Below are 20,068 nucleotides of genomic sequence, written 5' to 3' on the forward strand. Positions count from 1 at the left end.
CCCTTTGCTGCCTCCTTCTGGGTTATTTATAACGGTGCTAACAGGCAAAAGGGCTTCTCAGCCGAGCCCTGGCCCAGCTCCCTGTCTCTCCTGGCAGCTGGGGGAAGAGACACATAAATAGAACCAAAGAACACGGACACTGTAGGACCCCAGAGAATACCTCCAGACGGAGTGTGCTGGCTACTTTTTTTTTTTTTTTTTTTAGGTCTCTGGGACTTTTTTATGTTTGTTTTTATTTTATTGTGGTAAAATATACATAACCTAAAATTAAACATTTTTTAAGTGTACAATTCGGTGGCATTCGGCACATTCACGATGTCACACAAACGTCACTGCTATCCACTTCCAGAACTTTCTTTGTCATATGACCAAAGCCAGGTGCTTTTTCATCCATCTCCCAGCTGGCACCTGCTAGCCACCGCCCCCCCCCGCCAATCTCCTGAGGAAATTCAGATTTTGAGGAAACCTCACAAAATGTGCCGAGGAAGGAAAGCGGCAGCCAGTTTAGGATTGCCACGACTTGATGAGAATGTCAGCGGCCACCCCTTTCAGCCACATCGGGTGGGCACATTTGCCAGGGCGAGCTGCAACCCTCTGCCTTTCTTCCCATTCAGGAATGGGATCAAGATGGGAGGGGATGGCTTGGTCGCAGGGAGAACCATGAACCTGCTCTCATCTCTTTCTCTCTCTTTTTTTTTTTTAATGTTTATTTACTTTTGAGAGAGAGAGAGAGAGTGAGAGAGAGCAGGGGAGGGGCAGAGAGAGAGGGAGACACAGAATCTGAAGCAGGCTCCAGGCTTTAAGCTGTCAGCAGAGAGCCGGACGTGGGGCTTGAACCCACAAACTTTGAGATCATGACCTGAGCCGAAGTCGGATGCTTAACTGACTGAGCCACTCAGGCGCCCCTCATTTCTGTCTCTTCTTAAGCAAAATCTATTCATTTAGCAAACTTCCCTCCTTCATTCTAAATAGGGCAAGTGTTTTGCTGAACTGAGTGCTGCCTCCCACTCAGTCGGACCACTCACTACCTTTGGTAAAAATTTAATAACAGTTCCGCATAATGCAGACAGCACCTCAGAGTTTTCCCAAGCATTTTTCCGTCTAAAATAGCACACTGGGCTGGTCTGGGATAATTCCACAGCAACCAGAGGGTTACGGGTCCCTTTGTAGAGATGTGCAAACAGAGGCCCGGAGTGACGTGATCTTGGACGTGACTGATCTCATTTGAGCCATCTGCACATAGAGTAACTCAGCATCTCATCCAGGCTGGCATTAGGGGAGGCAAAGGAGACACATGGTTCAGGTACAAAATTAAAGGAGATGCCAAAAAAGTCAGTAATCAAGACAATTCATAGGGTTTTGCGGTTTTTTTTCCCCCTTGTCTTTCTTTCTCTCTTTTTTTCTTTTAAAGTAGGCTTCAGGTTCAGCATGGAGCCCAGTGTGGGACCTGAAGTCGTGACCCTGAGATCAAGGTCAAGACCTGAGCTGAGGTTAAGAGTTGGACGCTTAACCAACTGAGCCACCCATGGCACCCCTGCTAATCATATTTTCAGGCAGTGTTTAAAAATAATAAAACTGGACGCCTAAATATCCATGCAGAACAAAATACCAAATCTTTAAATAAAGGCAGGAACAGTAAGAGTGCCATACAGAGCCATATAGATGCCTGAAGCAAAAGGAAAAACCAGTACCACTGGCCTCTCTTTATTTAGAATTTTGATATTTTGCTCATCATGGGGTTTTTGCATTAATTTTGATTTTTTTCAGAGTGTTGCACTAGAGACAGTCTGTTTTGATTACTGAGTTTTTTGGTGCCCAAAGCGGGGGGTGGGGGCTGGGTGCCTCCCTCACCTCATCCTAACCCTGGCTCTGATTCCACCTTCCAATTTCTGTGTGCTACTGTGACAGAGGACCTACCTCCCGGGTCCCCAGGCCTCGGGTCACCGTATGCCAGAGCCTTTCAACCGCCGCCGAGGGTGGCATTTGCTCTCCACAGTCTATTTTTGTGCTTGCCCTTCAGCGACTGATAAAATGTTGCTCTGGGTACAGCTGATGTGTTGAAATGGTGAGTGCTCGTGTCAGGTGGCTTGTGTGATCGGATATCTTCATTCTTGACCTCGCAAAGGGGCCTGGAACCAGGCAAGAAAAGGAGTTCTTGGCGGGTTTGCCCCCACCGTGTTGGATAAAACTCGAAATCATTATCTGGTAACTGAGGCTCCCAGGCATTTTGGCCTCGTCTCGGGGCTGTATGGAAAAACATGTTCATGCTGCTTTCTTCGTACTGTCATGCACAGTTTACAAGGCACGTCCACCTTTAGCTCGTTTTGTTTATTGAGCACCTACTATGTGCCGAGTATTGCGCTCGGCACCAGGGAGACAGTTGGGGGAGGCGCCAACGTGTAGGTGGATACGGGAAAAACGGGGTCGGGCTCTGGAGGGGCTGGTGGCCGGTGGCTGCACAACAGGGTGAATCTTCTTCATGCCTCTGAACTGTCTGCTTCAATGTGGCCAAAATGGCAAATTTTATGTTATGTATATTTTACCACAAGTTTTAAAAATACCGGGGGTGGTGGGGGGAATGGAAATATCAAGGAATAGAGTGCTAATTGAGGGCATTGCCGCAGAGTGGTGTTACCGTAAGAGGGAGACGGGGCTGTCTGTAGGATACAGTGCTCAGGAAGGCCCATCTGGGAGGGACATTTTAATCTGCTGCGGGGATCGTAAGAAGCAACCAGCCATTCGAAGATGCAAGAGAGAGGAGGCGGTCCGGGCGAAGGGAGTGCCAGCACAGAGAGGCCCCAGGCTGGAAACTCAAGCCACACAACAGTTCCACAGGGGAGTCTGGTCTCAGGAGATGCCAAGAGGCTGGGTGACGCCCTGCAACTGGTAAGTGACGAGCCGGGGCCAGCTCTGCCTCAACAAATCAACAGATACCTGCACATGCTTTGCAGTTTGCCAAGCACTTTTCCTGCCACTCTCCTTTGAATTCAAGAGCCCTTGAACTCAAGTGCGTGAAATTGACTGCAATTGCAGGCAGACGCAATGTGCAGATCGCACTGTGCCCAAAACACCTTCACTCGCTCCCTCACTCGCTCAAGTGGCAGAATATAGTCCAACCTTTTACTGTTTTAAAATAAATCACGCAACGTCCACCACTCTCCTGGCCTGGGGCAGCCTGGGCCTTCTGAAAGGCAGGCCTGATGTGCCAGTAGGGGTGCGATGGGGCTGGGACACAGCTGATGGCACCTTCTACAGCCTTGCTGCCAAGGGAGGGGCATCTGGGCTCTGCACAGCCACCTGCCAGGGCATTCAGGAGCCACTCCGCCCCAGGTAGCTTCACCTGGGCATAGCTCCAAGAGACTTTGCAGATCTCTGTTTGATAAGGGGCCGCTTGAAGGCAACGGGGAGGGGGAAGGAGATGACTGAGTAAGATAACACCCACCCCAGGAGACATACTGCCTCAGTTTCCTTATCTGCAAAAGAAGTCTCTCTACAGAATCTTCCAGCACCCAAGCCCCTGGTTTCTGTGCTGTTTGTAGTCCATCGTAGGTATTTATTTCCAGTGCTGGGCAGGCTGCAATCCATGTACAATAGGCATCTTATCTGATGAGAGTGGGAACAGTAGCGGGGTGGGGTGGGGTCTGGAGAGGGGAATTCTTAGGAAAAAGTCAGTGAGTAAGAGCACAAAATCATAAAACGTAATAATGAAGCCGCATGACATGTACATTATTTCCAGTCTTTTGCTATAGAGCTGTTTGGGTACCAGCTGAACCCACTTAGGGTTCTCCCAGCTCATCTCCTGTATAGGCCACACCCACTGTACCAGGGCTCCTGTTTCCAGATTGGGGATTCATTCAGTTGGATCAAGAATTTCTAGTAACAAACAGGTTTGAGAAGAAGCAGAGCTGACCCCAGGTACACAGGCAACCCAGCCAGCGGGAGTTGAAGTGTGGATGCCCTAGGGGGTCCTCCCCGTGGCTCTGGGGCACCGTGGGCATCAGTGAACACTGATGTTACGGGAGGAGATTGACAGTGTTAATGAACCTGGCCGGCTGGTGAGAAGAGCTCCATCCAGTCACTGGTATCTGGTCACCCTTCCTGGTTAGCTGGGTGTGGCTTGGCATATAGCCCAGTTTGGAATTGTAGAACCCATTTTGCTCTCTGGGCTGGAGAACTCACTCTCACCAGACCTGATGATCTCCCATTGGGTCGCCTTTACATTAAACCTTAAGTGGGCAGCTGTATGGCCAGAACTTGGGCGCCAGTGAAAAGGGCTGAACATCCCTGAGTTTTGCTTGGCAGGCCTGGGGCCAGATGCTTCCACGTGGAAAAGGCCTTGAGTGTTTTTGTCAGAGAGCCTTTCAATGGCCTGGTTTATCTACTCTCAGGGTGTTGGTCCTTTTAGGCTGGGCCCAGAACCCTTCCATTTTCAACTTACTCTTAGTGGAGCTTAGCTTTGTGTCTGTGGCTCCCGTGTCTTATTTCAGAGGATGCTGTAAGGATTTCTGTGTGGACTAAGATCAATTACTCGTCTTACTGTTCTCCTAGAAGTCTCCTTAGGAGTTTTGTACTAATTTGGAAGACAGTGGGAAGATTAGATTTTTTTTTTTTTTAATGTAAGAGAGATGAATTAGTCATAACTTTTTCATTGATAGGTGACAGAAACTCCAGCTGGCATGTAATCTGAAAAGGAACTTACTCACTCATATAACTGCAGAGTACAGAGAATAGACTGGCTTCAGGCACAGCTGGATCCAAGTGTTCAAATTATTTTATCAGGACTCTCTGTCTCTCTTCTGCTTCTTGGTCTGCATTCCTTACGCCGGCTTCCTTTTCAGGCAGGCTCTCTTCCCAGGTGGTGGCAAAGATGGCTGCCAGTCGCTCCAGAATTAAATTTAATCAGCTAAGCCCCTCTGTCTAAATGAGCCGGCAAATTCTTGGGTGTTCACTCTGATCCACCTCTGAACCCATTGAAGCAGTTGTGGTGGTCACTGGACGAAGCATTTTAATTAGCTAGACCGTGCTTACCTGGACTGTCTGGGTGGCAGGGAGGGGCGGCTTCCCCAAGAAAAATCAGTAGGCCGCCACCATTAAGAAGGGGGGGTGGGTGGGAGGCCAGCCAAATCAGAGGTGGGAGGGGAAGAAAACGTGTGCAATGAAATGGCTTTGCAGGAACTTTATGAATACCAACCTTACTTCCTTCGTAGAAGGCGAGGGTGGGCCCAGAGTTCTAGATCTAGACCAGGCCAGTTCTGATTCATGAGTAGTGGCTACTAAGGCTCCATTCTGAGTAGGCGTGGGGCTCAGCAGGAGATATAGTTGTGTTCAGTTAGTGGTGTCCACCATGGTTAGGAAGGCAGGAAAGGTGACCTCACTGCCAGGTACCTGCCACCGTAGCAGCTCTCATGGCTGGGCTGGGCATTCCCGATTGCAATTTAAAAGAGAAAACTTGGGGCGCCTGGGTAGCTCAGTCGGTTGAGCGTCCGACTTCAGCTCAGGTCACGATCTCGCGGTCCGTGAGTTCGAGCCCCGCGTTGGGCTCTGGGCTGATGGCTCAGAGCCTGGAGCCTGCTTCCGATTCTGTGTCTCCCTCTCTCTCTGCCCCTTCCCCGTTCATGCTCTGTCTCTCTCTGTCTCAAAAATAAATAAATGTTAAAAAAAAAATTAAAAAAAAAATAAAATAAAAGAGAAAACTTGCCTCAGACCATCAAAGACAACTTATCATCAGTGGAGGAGGCTCTGAGCTGGTAGTAGGGTGCCGGCCTAAGTACTATCTTGTACTTAGAGCATCCAAGATGGTGGTCAACAGGTCTGTCAGGCCTGGGTAGGGGCTCTGCTCCCCACCATCCCAGGCAGGCCTGGAGACAGCCAGTGTAGTCTGGCTGTCAGAGCAAGGGTGTTCCTCCGGCAGAAACCATGAGTGATGAGAACACTGGGATCCAGGAGCTCGTGGAGGTGGAAGGAACCCAGGGTTGGAAGAGCCATTCGGTTTAACCAGTAGGTTTAAGGACTGAGGGGATGGGTAAGAAGACAAGTTCAAGCATTGATCCTCTGAGAGCCCCTATTTTTCCATCAGTTAAGTGGAGATGCTGACCACTGACCACTGCTGCATTTGGGAAGGTGTCAGTGAGAGCGTAGCTGTGAATGTCACTTGAAAGTCAACTGTAGGTGCTGTATCTCTGACTACCATTCATGGGGTGTCTGATGCATGCTAGGCTCCCAACCTATGTTACTTTATCTTTGTAAGAACCCTGTGAGGTAGGATGCTTTTTATTATCCCCATTTCTTCAAGAGAAACTGAAGTGGCCAAAGTTATGTCCTGACCTCAAAGGATTAGCATTAATAGCAAAGCCAGGGCCCCCGACCTTTGTCTAAGCCTCTTTCCATTTCAAGACAGTATTTCTCGCTCCGCCTTTGTGTCCCCTTCGGTAAATTCATTAATTCATTTATTTATTAGTTAAATGCCGAGTTTTAACCTAGATAGTTCCTGAAAGCCTATGTGGATTTCAGAGACTAGATTAGTACAGAATTGCATCAAATGCTTGATTGAGCAAGAGGGGTCATAAAGTCTGTCTGTTTGATGTTCTGTTTAATAGGAGGGGCAGTGGGAACTGAGAGGGGAGGTGACATAGCGAAGTGCACACATGGTAAAGGACACATAGTGAATGTGGACAGACCCAGAACCCGAGCTCTGTCACTGCTGCCTCCCTCTTTCCCCCTTCCTGCTTCCTTCTGCTCAGTAACTCGGAGAATGTGCTCTGGGCCAGGGACGAAGCTCGACTATTTGCTGATTGTAGTCAGGAAAGTGGAGTCACCAATTTTTCCTGAAGATGCATTCTTTCTTAAGCAGGGAATCGATTTCCAACAAGATACACAGGCTTCCAATGAAGCCACTTATGTGAATCTGTACAAAACACCATTAATCCACTGCTAGGGCCATTTATCTCCCTGGCTTAGGGCAGCCACAGCCTTTTCAGATCAGGGGTGTGATGCTGCTGAGGGAATGGGTACAGAGGGCTCAGCGACCAGAGGGGCATCCCGCGGCAGGGGTGTGAACGGACCAATAGTGGAGACCAGAGGGGGCCATATGCGCGAGATGTCCTGTGTGTGGCCCCACCCCTGTTCCTGTGCAGCCGTGAACCTGCCACATGACTTGGATCTTTCTCAGATCTTGTCTGAAGCTCCACCTTCCTATCTGTAAATGGGAATAAATGGTCTTGAATGTTCCTTCTCACTTTCAGAAGTAAAAAAAACACAGGCTTTGCAGGGAACAAAGAGACTTGGCTTGGAATCTCAGCTTCACCTTTCTGGGACCCTGGGTACTGTGGGTTGAGTTGTGTCTTCCAAAAGATGATGTTTGAATCCTAACCCTCTAGTGCCTCAAGAATGTGACCTGATTTGGAGATAGGGTCTTTACAGAGGTCATCTAGTTCAAGTGAGGTCATTAGCATGGACCCTAATCCAACATGGCTGGTGTCCTTATCAAAAGGGGAAATGTGGACACAGAGACAGGCACCCACAGAGGGAAGGAGCGGTTGGAAGACATACGGGGAGAAGGTCATTCACAAGCCAACAAGAGTGGCCTCAGAAGGGGCTGCCCCTGCCAACACCTTGAGCTCAGCCTTCCAGCCTCCAGAGCTGGAAGAGAAAACATTTCTGTTGGTTAAGCCACCCAGCCAAGGACACCTGGGTGGCTCAGTCAGTTAAGCGTCCCACTCTTGGTTTCTGCTTGGGTCATGGTTTGTGAGATTGGACTCTGTGCTGATGGCACTGAGCCTGCTTGGGATTCTCTCTTTCTCCCCCACCCCCCTGTCTCTGCCCCTCCCCCGCTTGCTCTGGCTCTCTCAAAAAGGAATAAATAAACTTAAAAAAAAAAAAAAATGAAGCCACCCAGCCTGTGGCGCTTGGTTACAGCAGCCCTGGGCAACTATGAGAGTGACTCCCTCTCTGAGTTTCCTGATTAGTAACGGGACAATGACATCTGCCCTGGAGGGTTATTTTAGGAATCTGATGAGAGGATGTGCATAAGGTACTTAGTGCAGCCCTCGGCGTTTGGTAAGCGCTCAGTAATAGCAGTGGCTGTAGTCAGTCCTGTGCTGTGACCTCCCAGCTCTGCTAGTGGGGCCCGCAGAAGATGGCTGGTAAGGAACAAGGAGGCCTCAAGTCAGACCTTTCCAAGAGAACTGGGTCACCCAAGGCACCCCTTCCAAAAGCCTCTCCAAATACGGAGAGGGCCAGAGAAATCACTATTAACGCAGAGCTTAATGGTTTTTAGCTAGAGAGTGGCCTCAGCCCTAATTGCCAAGGCCGCGAAGCTGAGGTTTCTTTATTTTTATGTCCTGGGTATACTTAGGGTATGCCGAGCTGCTGTAGCTAATCGATAAGTGCAGCAGTCGCTGCCATTTTATGGGTGTTTTGTAAAGGAGGTGGCATGGTTTTGATGGGAAGGACACTCCCTGGATGACCCTGAGCAAATCTACTATCCTCTTTGGGCCTCAGTTTCCATATCTGCAAAGTGAAGGAGGGAGGCCAGCTGGCCAGGAGTCCTTACGCTGCGTTCGTGAAGGCCTAGAAGTATGACTTTCTTGCACGCACACGCGTTGCTCAGACATATTTCACGGGTAACCTAAAAGCTGTCCATAGCTTTCGTCTGGTTCTTGAAGGGGCCTCTGACTCCCAGATTGTCCATGGTAACTGTCCTGGACAGCCTCTCAGGGCGGCTGGTTCCTCGCCAGTCTGGGTTTCTAGGCCTCAAGAAGCAAGTCCTACAGATGTGGCTTCTCTGAGTTACAGGGATGAGAGGGATCCGGGACATAGAGAGAACTCCCCAAGGGAGCTCATCACTGAGGGCTTTGCCGGCCAATGAGACCCCAGGGGCAGTGAGACACTAGCCGTTCAGCACGTTCAGCACTCACGTGTCTCTGCTTTGGCCCTCCCTCCCACTCCACAGGCCCTCGGTGTGCCCGCCCTGCCTGCCTGAGTGGTACCTCCCAGCCCCGCCACCTGCCCCTGTCCTGGATGCCACATCCGCCTGCTTCCCTGCTGGCCCCACCCCCATCACGCTTGGAGTAAAACCCAAATCCCTTCCAATCCCCACCTGATCCGGCCTCCACCTGCTTCTCTGAAGGCATCTTCCCCCATCCCCCCCCCCCCCCCCCCCCCCCCCCGTCACTCCCCAAGCTGCCACCTCACCAACCTTTGGTCGGTGCCTGGTGCTCTAGGCCTGGCCCGCACTTGGGTCTTTGCCTTGCTGCCCCTCCGCCTGGAACGTTCTTCCCCACGTCTTCCACTGCCTGACTTCTCCAAGTCTCAACTCGGATGTCGGCTCTCCCAGGAAGTCTTTCCTGACCCCCCCACTAACAGAGACTTCGCCTCTCTCTCTTATCCTCCGTCAGCGCACCTGGCCTATTTCCTTCGTGGCACTAACCCAACCTATAATCAAATATGCATGTGTTTTCTTCCCCGCGAAGATGTCAACTTGTGAAGGAATCAACTGAGGCCTCCATGTCCCGGCGCCTGGCTCATAGTAGCATTTAATAAATGTGGGAACGCACTCACTAGCGTGGCTAAAATTAAAATGACTGTGACAACACCCAGTGCCGGGGAGGGTGTGGAACAGTCGGCGCTCTCAGCACAGCTGATAAGCATGTACTGTGGCACGGCAATTTGGGAGAACAATTTTGTCGTTTTATCAAGTCACATCCATTTATGACCCAGCAATTCCACTCCGAAATGTTTGCCCAGGGGAACTAAAAACGTACGTCCGCGCAAAGGCTTGTGCACACATATTGCAGACGTGTTCGCGGTAGCCAGGGACTGGAAACAAACGGATCATCTATCTAGAACAGGCAAGGCTGCTGCATCCGCACAGTCTGACGGGACACAGAGGAGAAGGAAGCTGCCAGAGGAGGCTGAGAGTCCGCCTGAGTGTTCCCTGCGGCCAGGGCAGCTGAGCGTGATGACCAGAAGTAGTAGGGTGTTGGGCGGGGCCTGGAATGATCCTGGGGGGGGGGGGGGGATGTCCCTGGAGACAGAGGCTCGCAGGGCACCATGGTCCCTAGTCTGAGCAGGGGACCAGCCACTTGAGAGAACCTGGCCCTGGTGCTGCCTGTGGATACAGGCTTCTTGCAAAACGCCAATTAAGACATTTGACCCAAATTCGGATAAAAGCCTTTTTCCTGTGTCAAGTTGAGCTAATAATATACATTTGTTCATAATTTATGAGGCTTAGTAAGTGGGAACAATTAAGGAAAAGGCCTGTGCAAAACCTATTTCTTTTAAGTGTCACATAGGCGTTTTTTTGTTCTCTAAGGCAGCTCCACCCTCTCTGCCCACCATGAGACACTGTTGTCATTATTATTATTATTATTTCTTTATCTTTTTTTAAATTAAAAAGATTTTTTAAATGTTTATTCATTTTTGAGAGAAAGAGCGAGAGTGGGGAGGGGCAGAGAGAGAGGGAGACACAGAATCCGAAGCAGGTTGCAGGCTCCGAGCTGTCAGCACAGAGCCCGATGCGGGGTTCGAACCCACGAGCCACGAGATCATGACCTGAGCCGAAGTCAGACACTTAACTGACTAAGCCACTCAGCGCCCCTGTTCCTTCCTCCCTCCCTCCCTTCCTTCCTTCCTTCCTTCCTTCCTTTCTATTTATTATTTTTTTAGTGTTTATTTATTTTTGAGAGACAGAGAGACAGAGACAGAGCTCGAGAGGGGAAGGGCCAGAGAGAGAGGGAGACACAGAATCTGAAGCAGGCTCCAGGCTCTGAGCTGTCAGCACAGAGCCCGATGCGGGGCGTGAACTCACGAACCGCGAGATCATGACCTGAGCCGAAGTCGAACGCTTAACCGACTGAGCCACCCAGGCGCCCCATATTATTATTCTTACTTGCTATTATTACTGTTAGCTACCATTTATTGAGCCCCTCCTGAGCCAGGCCATAATATCACCTTACTTCACCTTAACTGTATGAGGCAGGAGGTGTCCCATTCTATAGGTAAGGCAGTTGAGTTTCAGAGGGAAAAAGAGAACTTGCCCCAGGTTTCACAGGGGGCGAGTGGGGATTATGACTCGGGTCTGCCGGACCCCAAGGCCTGTGCTGTGCTCTTTCTGTCCACCTCCCAGCTTGGGCCGTCTCTCTGTCCTATAACTGGTAGTTGTTAAATGTGGGAGCCAGGTGAGAAAGCCCTCACCTTCTGATTCAGTGAGTCTGGGGTTAGGCCTGAGAATCTGCATTATTTCTAACATGGTCCCAGGTGGTGTCGACACTGCCGGTCCTGGGACCACACGTTGAGAAACGCTGGTTCAGTCAGTGCTGTCGCCACAGTCCTCCCTGCCTCCCTTCTACCCAACCCACCACTGTCAGGTGGCTTTTAGCCTTGGAGACCTTTTCCGGTATATTTGCATATGCACTATTGTACGGAAAGAATTGCGTCGTTCGATTTTTCTCTTTATGGGCTAATATTCGATCTGCTATACTCTATGATTTAGTTTTCATGATTTAGTTTTAGTTTTAGATTTTTAGTTTCTATGATTTAGTTTTCATTTCTATTTAACGTGTCTTGGAGAGCGTGTAGGTCTGCCTCGTTCTTTTCAACAGTTCCATGCTACAGGTGATGATAGTTTTGTTTCCCTGTTGTGCACGGATGAGCAGTCTTCCACATCTTAGACATGACACACATCCACCTGTAAAATCCCTGAGACTGTGGCTGAGTATTTCTCCAGAATATTGTAATCACTCAATAATGCCAGCCATTATTACTGCTGTTTTTTGTTTCATTATTAATATCGCATCCCAGAAACCCCTTTCAGCTGGGGACAGTAATGCAAATGAGTCTCTGTTTGCAGCTTCTAATGAAGTTTTGCACGCAACGGTTTTGGTAAGAGGAAGGAGGTGCTATGGGAAAGAGGCGTTGAGGGATGTGTAGGAGTGCAAAGGAGGAGGGGAGAGAGCAGCGGGCAGGATTTGTATTGCCAGGGCCTGGCTTGGTTCCTGGTACTTTCAACAGCTGCAAGAGTGTCGGGGCCTACCTTCACATTTCTTGGTCTCATGGCAAAATCAGGCCTTGGCCAAGGGCTGCCCGAGGCCCAGGCTGGCAGCACCATGAGCAAGAGGGTCTGTGCTTGGATCCAGCTCTGACTCGCTTCCTTCCTTCCTGTCTCCTCAGGGTGGGGGGTCCGGGGAGGAGCAACTCTGCGCTGACTTTCCCGAGCTTGACCTCTCCCAGCTGGATGCCAGCGACTTTGACTCAGCCACCTGCTTCGGAGAGCTGCAGTGGTGCCCGGAGAGCTCCGAGACTGAACCCAGCCAGTACAGCCCCGACGACTCAGAGCTTTTCCAGGTACGTTCTCCGAGCCTCGCGGTGACTCCCTCTACTCCTGAAGGCCTGGCTCTGCCCTGCACCACCTTCTTTTGCACTTGCTCGTGCAAAGAAGTCTCATCTCCCACCAAAGCTCTTGGGACCCTGCCTCTCGTCCTGGATCTGCCCTTGATCTTGGGCAGTTCTCATCCCCTTGCCGAGCCTGTTATCACCTCTGGACGGTGAGGGCTGGGAAGAGCCGCTCTTGCTGTGCCGCCCAGTCAGAAATGAGCCGCTCTGTGGGCCTGGGTGGTTTCATGACCTCCCTTTCCTATAGTATCTCACTGAATTCTCATCCCTACCCTGTGAGGCAGGTGTGATTCTGAACCCATTTTATAGATGAGGAAACTGAGGCTTGGGGAAGTTAAGTCACATGCCTAGGGCAATTTACCTAGTCAGAAGCTAAGCTACATGCAAACCCAGTCTGCCTGCCTCCTGAGCCAGGGCTTGATAACCACGGCGATGCCATAATGGAGGTGACTCACATGTATTGAACAACTGCTCTGAGGCAGGACTGCCCCTGTTGTGTGTTAACTAATTTAATTCTCCTAACAACTCTTAGACCAGGTACAGTTATCTTCATTTTCCAATTGGAGCCTAGAGACTTCTTTAAAAAAAAGAGGCGGGGCGCCTGGGTGGCTCAGTCTATTGAGCATCCATCCGACTTCAGCTCCGGTCATGATCTCACAGTTCATGGTTCAAGCCCCGCCTTGGGCTCTGTGCTGACAGCTCAGAGCCTAGAGCCTGCTTCAAGTTCTGTGTGTGTGTCTCTCTCTCTCTGTGTCCCTTCCCTATTCATGCTCTATCTCTCTCTCTCTGTCTCTCAAAAATAAATTTAAAAAGTTAAAAAAAAAAAAAGAGGCAGTGCTGAGAATTGCTGTGCATTTCAATGCCTCTCTCCTTGTGTGCTCTGTGTCCAGTCTCGGGCCACATGATGGGTGACATTTCCTTTAAGAAGCCCTCTCATATGGAATAATAATGATGTCTGGGATTTGCATCAAAATAAAACGAGTTCTGCATGCATTTGCGTGTGTGGGTGTGTGGCCTGGAGGGTAATATGTGAAATAAGATTGTGTTGTTGGGGCGCCTGGGTGGCTCAGTCGGTTAATTATCGACTCTTGGTTTTGGCTCAGGGCATGATCTCGCGGTTCAAGAGTTTGAGCCCCGCATCGGGCTCTGCACTGACAGTGTGGAACCTGCTTGGGATTCTCTGTCTCCCTCTTTCTCCATGCCTCCCCTGTTCGTGCTCTCTCTCTCTTTCTCTCAAAATACATACGTACATACATAATTAATAAAATTGACCACGTTGAAGTGGAGTGATGGGGACATCCAGATTTATTATTCTTTCCTTGAAATATGCTCCCCTATAAAGACTTGGGGGAGAGGCTCTAGCTCCTCATGCCTGTCTGGCGATATAATAATAATAACGACAATAATGTGCTGGGTGTCAAATGCCATGCTGGCATGTCACGAGCACCATCTCATAGACTCCCGGCGTGTTGTAGCTTTCTTTCTAGAAATGGAAACTCCTTCTGTGCATCAGGCACTGTGCTGTGTACAGTGTAGAGAGAAAACTGACCCCAGATCAGTTAACACAGAAACTGTGGTCATTGTGACATGGGCATGAAAGGAATGAGCCAGGTGTGAGGAAAGGATCTGAAGACTGGCTGGTCAGGAAAAGCCTCTCTGTGTGCATGAAATGGTCTTGGATGCAAGTGAGCCTGATGTGGCCCCAGGGCTCCCAGCCCAGCACGGAAGCCAGAAAACCCTCACAGACAGATAGGGCTCTGGCCAAATTCTGCCCACCCAGCCCCTCTCCCTGTCATGGTCTGCACACCCCGCCTGCTCTCCCAGTCCCAGGCCAGTTCCACCCACTGCCCACCGATGCGTCCCTATGGGTGTGATTCTGTGATCAGCACCTGACCCCCCTGCCACACACACGTCATAAATCCCATGACCGTGGGGGCCACGATGGCACCGTGCATTTCTAGCACGCTGCACAGAGCCTGGCACTTTCTCAGGGCTTAATAAATGCCGATCAGATGAGTAATTCCTTCAATGTCAGCTCTCATGTCGCCCCCTCGGTGAGTTACTTCCTCTCCTGGGCTCCCATCTTGTGTGCGCCTGTGCGGGCACATGTCTGCTAGTGTCTCCATGTGTCCTTTAGACTCTGAGCTCCTTGAGGACAAACAGCATCTGATTAGTCTCTGGGGCCCTCGTGCATTGTAAGGACTCGATCACGTGTGTTGAATGAATGAACCGATTGTGATACTTTCTTTCCTGCCAAGGGCCGGGCGAGGCCCATTCCAAAAACCTCAAGCTGGCATCGTGGGTTCTCCATCGGCCACAAGCTCAGTTTTCTCATTTGACCAGTGGGAATCCTAGAGCCCTGCTCCTGTGTCAGAGTTGTGTTCCCTCCAGTAAAATGGCGCCATTTCCATGGAAATAGACAAGGAGTGTGGAGGACAAGCCACTGTAACAGTGTTAACGGCAGGGGGGTTGGGGGCAGAGATGGTGTCTTCCATTTTTCTGTGTTCCCAGAGTCCTAGGGCCAGGGCCATAACCATCACTAATTAATTTTGGAGGAAGCAAGCATTTGGTTGTTTTATCAGTTTGCTGCGTGATCTTGGGCCCTGAGGCTGGGCCTTGGTTTCCCCATGCAAGGAATAAAGAAGGGATGTGGATTCCATCAGTAATTCTTCATCTGCTGGGGAGAGGGTCACCAGGTCCTTTTAGGCTCTGGTGAAATATATGGGCCTACTGCTGGACAAAAAGGCGGAAAAACTGATACCCTGGGTTTTCTGCACCCTAGTCGAGCCCCCTGGACAGGGGGGGGATTTTTGAATGTCCTGTGGCCCTTGTGACAGAAATCCTGTTCTGTGTCATTCCTTCCAGGCTCTCCTGGGCCTTCAAAGTGAAGCACTTTCCCCTCAGATTTCTTGAAGACTCCTTTTCCTCTAGCTTGAGAGCTGCTCAGGAAGGCTGGGGTGGGGCTGAGTCTATTAATATCCTTTCCTCCGCTGATTAACTCTCCATTAATTTGCACTCTACTTCCAAGCAGAGTGGGGAGAGCCTGGCCAATGGGCCTGGGAAGAGGAGAGGGTGGCACGGCCCCCAGTGATGTATTACCCTTAGCACTGACGGATGCTGCGGGCAGAACGGCCTTTCCCGGAGCTGGAGCGGCCCAGGAAGGGCTGAGGAGGGGGAGGAGGCCTTTTGTCACTCATTTTGATTTCGTCCAGCCTGTTGGGTGCTTCTTGAGGTCTTTGCCTTGTTGTATTCATTTTTGCGCGGTGCCCTGGCACGTAGTGATAGTGAGTCCTTGACACGCCCCCCCCCCCCCCCCCCCCCCCCCCCCGTCCCTGCTCTGACTTGCTGTGTGACCTTGACAAGTCTGTTTCCTGGACTTTCATTCCCTGCCTGCCCCCTCAAAATGAATAGCGAATAGGTTTCCTCAGGAGGAAATGGGGAATGGTAGTCATTGCCTAGAGGGCCGTGTTAAGAAAGATTTTGGTGTGGAAGGAACGAAGGCCACAATTGGTTAGTGATATGGGGGGAGGCGGGGCATGTGGGCCACATGTTTAACATTTCTGGTCATCACTACAGGAGCCCTGAGGGATCCAGCTCTGATATTTGTGATAGTTCATAGTATCTCTGGACATTTGGCCGTTGTCCCTGTGAGAAAGGGAACTCTCGCTCCATCCAGTGCCGATGACATCATTTCTGAATAACTTCCTTCTTAGAATCTCTCCTTTGAGACGAAGATCTGAGTCTCGCCCTGTGGCCAGAAGTCATTGTTTGGTGCAGTCATTCTTCTCCTCCGTAGATCTGCCTGGGAGCCACCTGCCCCAGGCGCTGAGCTAGGCTTGGGAGCGCCCTAGGGAGCATTTCTAGCACTGCTTCCCAGCACGGCCTTCCTAAGCAGACAGTTAGGGTGGGGGTGGGGGCAGGAATCATGTCTTCCCATTTTGCAGGAAAAACAGCAAGGCTTAGAAGAGAGAAGCTGTTTGGCCACAATCACCCTATGGTGGCAGAGCCCCAGGTGGTCAGCCCCAAGAGTGGTCATTGGGTCCCCGGTTGCAAGGTCTGAACTCCCTGCTGGGCTAGACAGATCACTCTGGGAATACGGGGGGCTCTGGCCTGAGGGTGGTGGCAGCGGGTGGGGGGCATGGGGAGCAGTCGAGTGAGCCCCATCACATTCTCAAGCCAGAGTCCACGGGCCTGGATCTGCCCTTGTGTGTCATTTCCCCCACCCCCACACACACTCCCCAGGGCCTGGGTCAGGCCCAACGAAAACCTCCTTTTGACCTTTCTTTTATTTTAGCTCTGTTCCAAAAATTACAAATGCGCTTGTTCTCTCTTTCCCCATGTCCCCCCTTCGAGTTACTCAGCTGCTGCTCCAGTTGCAAGGGCTGGAACAGATTTAGTGCAGCCAAAGGGCCGTCACGAGATGCATATTTCAGATGCACTTCCTGAAGAAAGGATAAACAGCCTGACCTGGGATGGGAACGAGTGCTGGCGGGGGCATCATGTGACAGAATGTGCCTCCTGCCAGAACAGGCCCAGCAACCAGGGTTTACTAAACGAGCGAGGTGCCTCGCTCACCTAGAAGCAGTGTGATGGCCACACGCCAGGGCCTCTGGGCATGGGGGCCGCTGGGCTGGTGTCTGCGGGTGGTCTGGGAGCATCCATGCTGACCCGTGTCATTACAGATCTTAGACATCAGAAAAGCAAGAGTCTTGGCTCATGTATGTCATGGTGGAAGTCCTGCCTCTGTCCCGGATCTGCTATGTGACCCTGGACACCTTGTTCAACCTCCACGATCCTCAGTTTCCCCAATTGCAAAATGGAGATTAGAGTAGCGCTCCCCTGGTAGAGGTTATTATAAGGTTTACCTGAGGCAATGTTCACGAAGCCTTTCTGTTCCTCACTCTGGCCTAAGCACCCACAGCTGGTAAGTGTGGGATCTGGGATTCAACCCCAGCTCCAGAGCGCAAGCTCCTGACCGCTCTTGAGCGGTGAGCAAGGCCTGGAAACCCTCTGGGCAATCGTAGTGGTTTTCTTAATGCTGTGGTTGTCATTGTCATGGCCAACCCTGAAGGTTCCAGCGTATCCACTGCCTGCCTGGACCCCAGAGTCAGAGGGGCTGGGACGCTGTGGTGGATGCTGTTCTCAGAGGCAGAGAGATCAGCTTCAGGGGCTGGGGGCTGCATCCCAGGAGTTGGATACGGGAGGCTGTGGTGTAGAGCTGCTGTCCTTGGTAAAGGGGCCAGGTGTCTCAGGTGGACAGCCCTGTGCCCAAGGTTGCACACTGATGAGCAGCAGAGTTAGGAGCAGGGCTCCCAGGGCAAGGCTCCTTCCAGCATCACCTGCTGCCTGCTCACAAACTTCTGTGATTCCTGAAGTCGATAACATATTTCTTCGGCATCTGCTATCCCAGCAACGCTGAGCCATCTGATGACTGGGGAAGGATGGGAGGGGATTGGCAGGGGGGTGACGGTGCTGCGTGTGCGGAGCCCAAGGCATTGGCTAACTGTGTCCCTCTCTGCTCCACCCGTGCTCCTCACTTCAGATAATCGACAGCGAGAATGAAGCTCTCCTGGCAGCGCTCACCAAGACCCTGGACGACATCCCCGAAGATGACGTGGGTCTGGCCGCCTTCCCGGCCCTGGACGGTGGAGACGCACCATCCTGTACTTCGGTTTCGCCTGCCCCCTCATCTGCACCCCCCAGTCCCAGCCCCTCCCTGGAGAGGCCCCAGGCCCCAGCGCCTGAGGTGGACGAGCTCTCACTGGTGAGAACCTGCTTCTAACTGAAGTGATGGCAGTGGCCTGGGATATGGCGTGTGGTTGCAGGGGTGGTGGGTGCAGGGGAACCAGCTCCCGATCCGGCAGGGGTGTCCGTGCATCACGGACAACAGGGGTGCACAGCGGGCAGCCTAGACAGGGCCTCACCTTTCCCACCTGTACGGCTGGCCTAACCATGGAGGCTCCACTTGCACCCCGTAGGTCCTTTGGCATTTTATGGATTGGCCTTTGTGATTAGTCAGCTCTTGAAATTACGTGTGAAAACGTTTTCCTTAAGGTTATACCTGCATACACAGTAAAAATTCAAGCAGGAGATGTGGAGAGTTAAAAGCAAAACCTCCTTACCCATCTCACAACTGCATTTCTCCTTTCCTGGAGGTAACCATGGTTACCTATCCGTTTGGTGACTTTCCTCTTCCACTTTTTTTTTTTTTTTTACTACAAAAGGGAGCCTACGTTATATGCTGCTCTGCACCTTTTCTCAGTGAACTGGGTGTCTTGAAAACTCAGATGAGCACAGGTGGCTCTGCTCCATACTTTTTGTTAGCTACCTGATGTTCTTTTGTGAGGATGTGCCACCGCTTACTTTACTCGTCCCCAAGTTGGTGGAAACTGACATAGTTCCAGCTCTTACTGTTAATACTGCTTCGGTCAGTGCCCCGGTACAGGCCTTTGCCACGTCCAAGTGGATGAATTTCTAGAAATGGAATCTCTGGGTCTACAGATACCTGATTTTTCAGTTTAGACAGATATTTCCAGATGGCCCTCCATACAGTTTGGACCGGTTGACGTCCCCCCCTCCCCCCGCCAGCAAATTTAAATGCCGTCTGTGAGAGTATACGCGGAATGTGGGAATGTGCACATGAAATTGCAGTTTTCCGGGGAGAAGGTCTCAGCTTTTATCACCTTCTCGAAGGAGTCCAGACCTCACAAGTTACTGAAAGCAGTTGTCCCTAACTCAGGCTGAGATTTCATGGGGTGTGTGAAGCCCAGCTATGCTCACCTATCTTGGGCTCCTCACCTTGGCGCTGAGGTTCCTGGGCCTGACAAGACTCAGCTGGAAAATCAGAGCCTGTTGAGCTGGGGAGGGTCTTAGGTCGTCGAGAGTTTGAGTAGAAAGGCCCGTAGTGACCGTCAAGTACAACTATGGGGAAACTGAGGCCCAGAGCAGGGAGGGGACTCTCCCATGGTCACACAGCAAGTTGGTATTCAGACCCCTGGTCCAGGACCCCTTTCCTCCTTTCCCACTGTCTTCAAGTTCCCCCAAAGCAGTGTGAAACATTTAGTAAGCACCTGCTGTATGCTGGGCACAAGACTATGTTCAGTCCCACGTTGTGGCTTCTGCTGATAGGGGTCCTGCTTCCTGTCAGACTGAAATCAGACTGGGTTTGAATCCCAGCCCCACCGGTTAGTTAATGCTTTCCTGTCCTTTAGACACCTAATCTCTCTGACTCAGCTTCCTGGTCCATAGGTGGGGTCAAATAATAGTGCTTATCTCAAAGGCTGATAGGAGGAGTAGTGCAGATAATGCATGTAAAGCACTTAGAACACTGCCTGGTACTTAGAAGTTGCTCAATAAATACTATCTAAGTAATAGTTCTGGCTTGACCCGTTAGTACTAACGAGAGGAAGTCTCAGTGCAGAGGGCTCTGGAGAGGGATCAAACCCCAGGGAGGCAGAGAGCGGCCCCTGCTGGCCACAGGTAGTTTCCCCTCCCACACCTCAGACTGCCTTCATTCCACACAGGTTTACTGAGCACCTCTGTTTCAGGCACTGTGCTAGGCACACAGGAAACAGACTCACCGTCTAGACTCCAGCATACCGACAGAGTTCAGAAAGGCCCTGAGAAGTTATCTAGATGCCCAGTTCTTAACCTGGAGCCATGGATCCCAAAGAGTCCA

The 20,068-nt window shown here is 51.1% G+C and overlaps 1 protein-coding gene across 2 annotated transcripts in view; it reads left to right on the top strand.

Annotated features, from left to right (window-relative positions):
* The window catches only part of PPARGC1B (PPARG coactivator 1 beta), a 112,406-nt gene that overhangs the window by 67,462 nt on the left and 24,876 nt on the right, over nt 1-20,068 (top strand). For both annotated transcript variants that reach the window (XM_060634673.3, XM_060634674.3), the window contains exons 2-3: nt 12,169-12,342; nt 17,933-18,154. In XM_060634673.3, coding sequence (XP_060490656.3) covers nt 12,169-12,342; nt 17,933-18,154 — 396 coding nt within the window. The remainder of the gene's footprint in view (nt 1-12,168; nt 12,343-17,932; nt 18,155-20,068) is intronic.

The sequence above is a fragment of the Panthera onca genome, chromosome A1, assembly GCF_046562875.1.
Source record: "Panthera onca isolate mPanOnc1 chromosome A1, mPanOnc1 haplotype 2, whole genome shotgun sequence".
NCBI lineage: Eukaryota > Metazoa > Chordata > Mammalia > Carnivora > Felidae > Panthera > Panthera onca.